The 5,948-nt window shown below is 35.8% G+C and overlaps 1 protein-coding gene across 1 annotated transcript; it reads right to left on the minus strand.

The window, feature by feature from the left end:
* Positions 1-1,478: 1,478 nt before the first annotated feature.
* LOC111266379 (nudC domain-containing protein 3) lies at positions 1,479-5,556 on the minus strand. Its single transcript, XM_022843830.2, has 8 exons — positions 5,353-5,556; positions 4,693-4,819; positions 4,229-4,315; positions 3,839-3,942; positions 3,541-3,677; positions 3,150-3,259; positions 2,724-2,912; positions 1,479-2,191 (listed from the first exon to the last, which is right to left on the minus strand). Exons 1-8 carry the CDS (start codon positions 5,451-5,453, stop codon positions 2,069-2,071), a joined length of 978 nt encoding a protein of 325 aa, XP_022699565.1. The 5' UTR covers positions 5,454-5,556; the 3' UTR covers positions 1,479-2,068.
* Positions 5,557-5,948: the final 392 nt, after the last annotated feature.

Here is a 5,948-nt window from a genome sequence, read left to right on the forward strand (position 1 = left end):
CTATATCTGCTAGTTAGGCTCTTCCTTTTTGTATGACCTCGTATATATTCCTTCAGAATTTATACCAACAACATGGTTGCAAAATTGGTGGTGACTTATATGACCGGACTGGGCATATTCAAACCTTGGGCAAGATATTCTATATTCTGATGATGCTGTCGGCGCCTCTGTAGATCTTTCCATCTGTCTAACTTAATAACTTTTACTTTATTAATAATAATAACGCGACACGGCAATAATAGTTATAGTTCTGCCCTCGGAAACAGCACAACGCTAACGGACGACTCGTGTACCCGGCGAAATACCTGCGCTGTTGAAGTAGACGCTTTAGCCATAGCTGAGTAACTACAAGTTTCCGCAAAAACACAATGACAACATCTGTGCGATACTTAGGCACCTACGAATATCGGCTCTAAATACGGAAAACAATCGTTTCTTGGAGATGAAAGTTGTTCGTTTAATGGAATGCTAAAATTGTTTCAAATATGGAACTTGAAAAATATCTTTTTGGTAATTAAGCCACTTAAAATGAATTCGGGACTTACCAGGAGTTTTGTGCCTTGTACAATTCAACTTAGATAAACTTAAAAAAAAAAAAAAAAAAATATATATATATATATATATATATATATACATGTATTAGATATACCAGAGAGTAATTTAGCTCACTTTAGATACTGCAATCTTTTCTATACAGTAGTTTCTTCATATTAAGTCGTTATTTTGGTTTCCCGGAATATTCCTTTTTGTCCCAACAATACGCAGCTTTTTGAGGAACGAAAGACCCACTTATTAATACGACTCACTCTGCTTAAACTTCAGTTTTGCAGTTGGTTAGTTATTCTGTTACCCTTATTTAGATACTCCACTACCGCGTCCTAATCATCCAGAGACTCTAAAATAGCTATCTTATACCCACTGTCTATTTTCCAGCGCTATTAGCTCATGCAATATTTATAAATACGGATGTTGCTTAGTTCATGGTACTTGTTAATCTATACAAGCTATTTTACATTCGTTCCACACTGATTATTATGTAATAGATGCTCTTACTGAGATCATATTTTTTTCCTAAAAAGTGACTGTAACGAAAGCCACTTACATAAACACGTAATTTATCTTATCGGTTGTCTCATGGAAGACGAAGATATGACGACAAAATAATTCAAGCCCGGCATAGGCTATTGCGTTTGAAAAATATTAAAGGTTTTTTGTGTAGTTTTAATAAAAAATGCAACTAAAATCTAACGTTGTTATGCTCTACTTTTAAGCCCTGTAACCTAGACCAAACCACATATAAGTAACTGTCTGTTAGTTTTCGTTCGACGAAGCTTTCATATTTTCCTCTCTGAGAAAAACTAATGCCAGTCCATCCATGCACTGGATTCGGCCGTAGCGTAGGTGGCTTGTGAAGCAGTTACATTAGTTCAACACTTAATCATTATAAATGTTATCAATTAAAAAGAAGACTTCGCTAGTTGGGTGGCCTTCAATACGTGTACATAAACTCGATTTATGTCACTTACAGTTTGGACTGGTGTGCATAGCAATGCTGATGAAACATATACACAAAAAATAGCGACAATAATGATTCTTTTATATATTTGTTTTGATGTTTTTTTTATGACAAACAGTTCACACAGTAGTAAGTAGGTAGGGTAACTTGTTTTACCTAAAAACAAGTACTCTTTATAGCGCGAGAACGTTATCGTAGAAGTTTGATGTAGTCATTTTCAAATCAGATATCATATTTACAGAACAACACTAATACCTCAATGTTGCTTAATGATTATTGTTACACTGATCTCTTTCGCTCGCCTAGTGCATACAATATTATGACGTCAATACATATATAAAGATTTGCCTATTTTAAAATGCATATGATGTTCGAGACCAATTTACAATGAAATAAATGTCCTATAGTAGAGTCATTCCTCGCCCTTCTTCGTCCATTTTAGTGAAAACAATGATTTACTGTTCCACGAGTACGCTTCAGTTTCAGGAGCAGTTAACTGAGAAAACTGTATACTTTTGACAAGTTAAGATTGGCAGATTAGGCAACTCTAGTCTAAATCGAATTATTTAGGTCAGTCGTACCATTATTCATGTTTACCATGGAAGGATCGTATGGAGTTCCTTTGAACGGAGAGCCTTCGGCGTTCCATGCTTTTTTTAACATTTCTTCAATATTCTGCAAATATGAATACAACAACTGAATTCTTAGTGACACGAAATCATGTAATATTTAGTAAGAAAACTGAACTGGGAATTTCACAATAATCGATTGATTAAATAAACATGCGAGCATAGTAACTACACTGTGGGAAGTATAGGTCTTAATAATTAGGTTTTTTAAACATCACAAAAAAAATATCATAAAATGAGCTATTTAGCTCAGTTAACTAGAATTAGGCACTATTCCTAAGTAAAAAGAACTGTAGTTTTTCTTTCATTCGTTCTACATTTTGAAGAAATAAATAGCCATATCGAGTCATAAAACGACCTTTACATAGGTCACTCATATCTGCAAAGCTTGTCTACTGAATATAACAAATAATGAAAATACACTACACCAACCAGCGGCTTATACAGTTTATATTTTTATATGCTGCAGGGGGATCAGATTTGACGACTGTGTTATTCTGGGCTGCTAGACAGTATTCCTAGGTTATCCCGCTCTACATGGAAGCGATGTGAGAATTCGCTCCGCGAATAAATTTTACCTGTTTTTTGGTCTCTCTAGTTCCTTTTAACTTGTCGAGGTGCTCCTGCTGAAGTTGTCGAATCTTCATCTGCTCTTCGGAATCCAATTCATCAAATGGTTTTGTTACCTCCAGTTCGTTCAAGCTAATTTTTACTTCGTTTGTTAATAAGCTGTCCCACCACTTACTACCAATTTTTTCCAACGAAATCTGAAATTGTTATTGTAAAGCGCATGCTCATGTAATTATTACATTTTTAAGTAATTACATATTTATGAAATGCTAAACAAATGCAGGACCCTCTTATAGATTATATATATAGATCGAACATAATGGCAGTGCTTATATATAGATTGTATCCGCGTTGTAGATATTCGCAAGGCAACTTAAAATTTTAAGTAATCATATATGCCTATTATAATGTATACATTAAAGCAGGCAACTTACATGAATGAATTCTCCAGGGGACGAGGTCCATACCATTTCAGATTCTTTAATTTTGTGTGAAAGATCCCCCTCGACAAGTGTTACTGGAACATCTTTTTCATAGGCAGTTACTGAACAGAGAAGAACATTTATTAGGCGTCCGGATGGTTTTAAAAATAATGTGACAACGCCATTCGCTAATGAAGGTAAAGGTTTTTTCAGCTCAACTGCATTTTACTATCCTTATCTGACGTGACGGCATTTAATTTATTACTCAATATGGTTTCCTACTCGAGTATATAGAAATTTCCTACAAAGGCCTACTTAATGATCGATAAACCGAGAAGACAAAGTTCGCAAGACAAGAATAACCGACAAACAATGATTTTTTAACGAATTTTACACTCTGTACCTTTAAGTTTCATTCCTTCGGGACAACTGACAGCAAACTTTCGATGGTCCTTCGTAATTTTCACTCTAACGTCAATGTCGTCATGACTCTGAGTCCAACTGTAGTTATCGCGAGCAGCACCATTGAATGAGTCCGAACTAATGGAATATCCATGTTCATCAAATTGTTTGAAAAACATGAAATGTTAATTAAAGCCGCAACTCTTGCAAAATAATATTTTTGTAAGATAATGCTCAAATACTAATAAAAAGACCACACGGTCCAGGAGGTACGTTCTTTATATTATATATATACTAACCTGTCGTGTGGCGCATTCCCTGCAACAAAATTGGCCATTCCTTTTTTGGACCTAACCCCATCAGCTTGAACAACAATTTCATCTTCACAACGCTGCAGAGTCATCTAGAATACCAGGATTGACAAAGATATTAGTAGCATGCGAGTCATTAATATATTGATATAAAGAAGCCGCAGAGACCGGTCATTTATGAATATGTATGACTCATTTAACTCACGCACTTAAACAATTTTTAGATGGAATGGCTATAGCAATGCTCCTCCAAAAAGATGAAAATTAATCGAGCGAAGTGAATAAAATGAACAGTTAGACCTTGAATGATACAGGTCTTTTGTGGTTATGTGACATACATATGCTTCCATAGAAGGGCTGCAAGCAACTAATGCTGACCTGCTCACCGCCAATGTCCACCATTTCTTCACGGATGCCGGCTGAAACGGGAGGCGCAGGCTTCGCGACCAATTCCAGAGCATCTTTCTGAGAACGCATGCAAGCATGGGGAAATCGTTAATTGCAATCGGAAACCGCTGAATACCAAAGGGCACATGAAAATCAACATGTAAGTGCGTATATGTAACGCTAGCCTTACTACAAATGCATTGGCAAAAACGAAAATAATAAACCGTAAGCCCTATTAGGTTCGTTTTGCGGTGCTTTCGAGTCGAACTAAGATCGCCAGAAAGTGCCAATATTTTTTGAGCAGGTTATTGTATACGTCAACGTGAATCTTTCACGATGCATGGCTTCCAAGCTATAGCTATCTATGGTTCCAGCTCTGAGTCAAAATCCACAGTGCTCCAAATTCTACAAGTTCGTGTGTATTAAAAAGGAGTGAAGCAAATGAAAGATAGTACCTTAGCGGTGTCACTGGTCGCTCTTTTCTGGTACTTTTCGAACGCTTGATATGCCACCTTATTTGCGTAGCCAGGAGGAAATCCCTTAGTTGCTTGCGTAGAATCGATTATTCGATAAAAATCCGTTCTGCGAGATTAATAAAGTACATCATTAAATTTATAGTTGTAATAAAGGCTCAATAAAATAAGAGGTAACTGTTATACAAAAGTAACTAGCTAACGACAGTAGAACTTCTATATTAACAGTATTCAGACAGACACAGTGAAGTCTCTATTATCATAGTATTGAGATTTCTCTAACTAAGCTTGCGGAAATACATACAAATAGAGCTTTTTTAAACACAAAAATATTATTGATGGTTATTAAGTGCAATTTTTTTAAATACATTTCCTAAAGATTTATATCATGTGTACAACAGGATAGATAAAATTATTTCGTATAATTTTATATTATATATAATTTATTACACAACAGGTCAATATTCGGGAAAAAGCTCAAATCAGCTGGACACACAACTAAGTCGTCATGATAAAATAAACTTGAAAATAAGTTCAGTGATAGCATGTTCAATCTATTTTTTAAATGGAAAATATATTCCTGTGTAATTCTGAGGACGTGTGCGCGCCAAGCATACACTACAGATGTATACGTCGGTTCACCTGCGGTACAGAAATCCAAACACTATATCCAGAAATCGTTCAGGTCTTCCACAACTGCTGAGTACATCTAACAGCACTCCGTCGTACTTAGTGTCTTCCATTGCGTTCGTGGTTAATTGCGTTAACAAAGTAATCACAAATGATCGATCGAACTCCTTCTGACAACTGCGCACAGAAAAAATGGCAAATAGTGCTCACATATCCCACACAGGAGCCAAGCGTAAACAAGTACTTCTATGACGCAATTGCCGTCTGCTCGGAAGGCCAAAAACAACCCGGGCGAAAACAAGTTCATCGTAACAAATGTTTCTTTTATGCTTACACTGCTCACGAATAATAAATAAGATGTTTTTAGTGAAGCCCAAATTACCGAAAGCTAAATTTTTGTGTCAGGAACAGCGCTGTCCAAACTATTAGGAAGCAGAACCAATACGGGGATGCAGAAAATGCAGAGAAATCTCTTTTGTAAGCATTCAGTCAGGGCTTTTATAATATGATAGTTAAAATAGGACGAAAATTCGATTACAACGTACTAAATATTCATCACTATTCGTTCTGAATTTCTATTTACTTCACATTTTTTTTACGAATTTACA

Source organism: Varroa jacobsoni, unplaced genomic scaffold, assembly GCF_002532875.2.
Source record: "Varroa jacobsoni isolate VJ856 unplaced genomic scaffold, vjacob_1.0 scaffold_1077, whole genome shotgun sequence".
NCBI lineage: Eukaryota > Metazoa > Arthropoda > Arachnida > Mesostigmata > Varroidae > Varroa > Varroa jacobsoni.

What these genes read in the sequence shown, in the direction of transcription:
- LOC111266379 (XM_022843830.2), bottom strand. Translation starts at nt 5,453, where the DNA reads ATGGAAGACACTAAGTACGACGGAGTGCTGTTAGATGTACTCAGCAGT. An exon ending in GGGAATGCGCCACACGACAG is followed by an intron (nt 3,678 to 3,838) that starts GTTAGTATATAT and finishes ATATTCCATTAG; the next exon opens with TTCGGACTCATTCAATGGTG. An exon ending in CTAGAGAGACCAAAAAACAG is followed by an intron (nt 2,192 to 2,723) that starts GTAAAATTTATT and finishes TCATATTTGCAG; the next exon opens with AATATTGAAGAAATGTTAAA.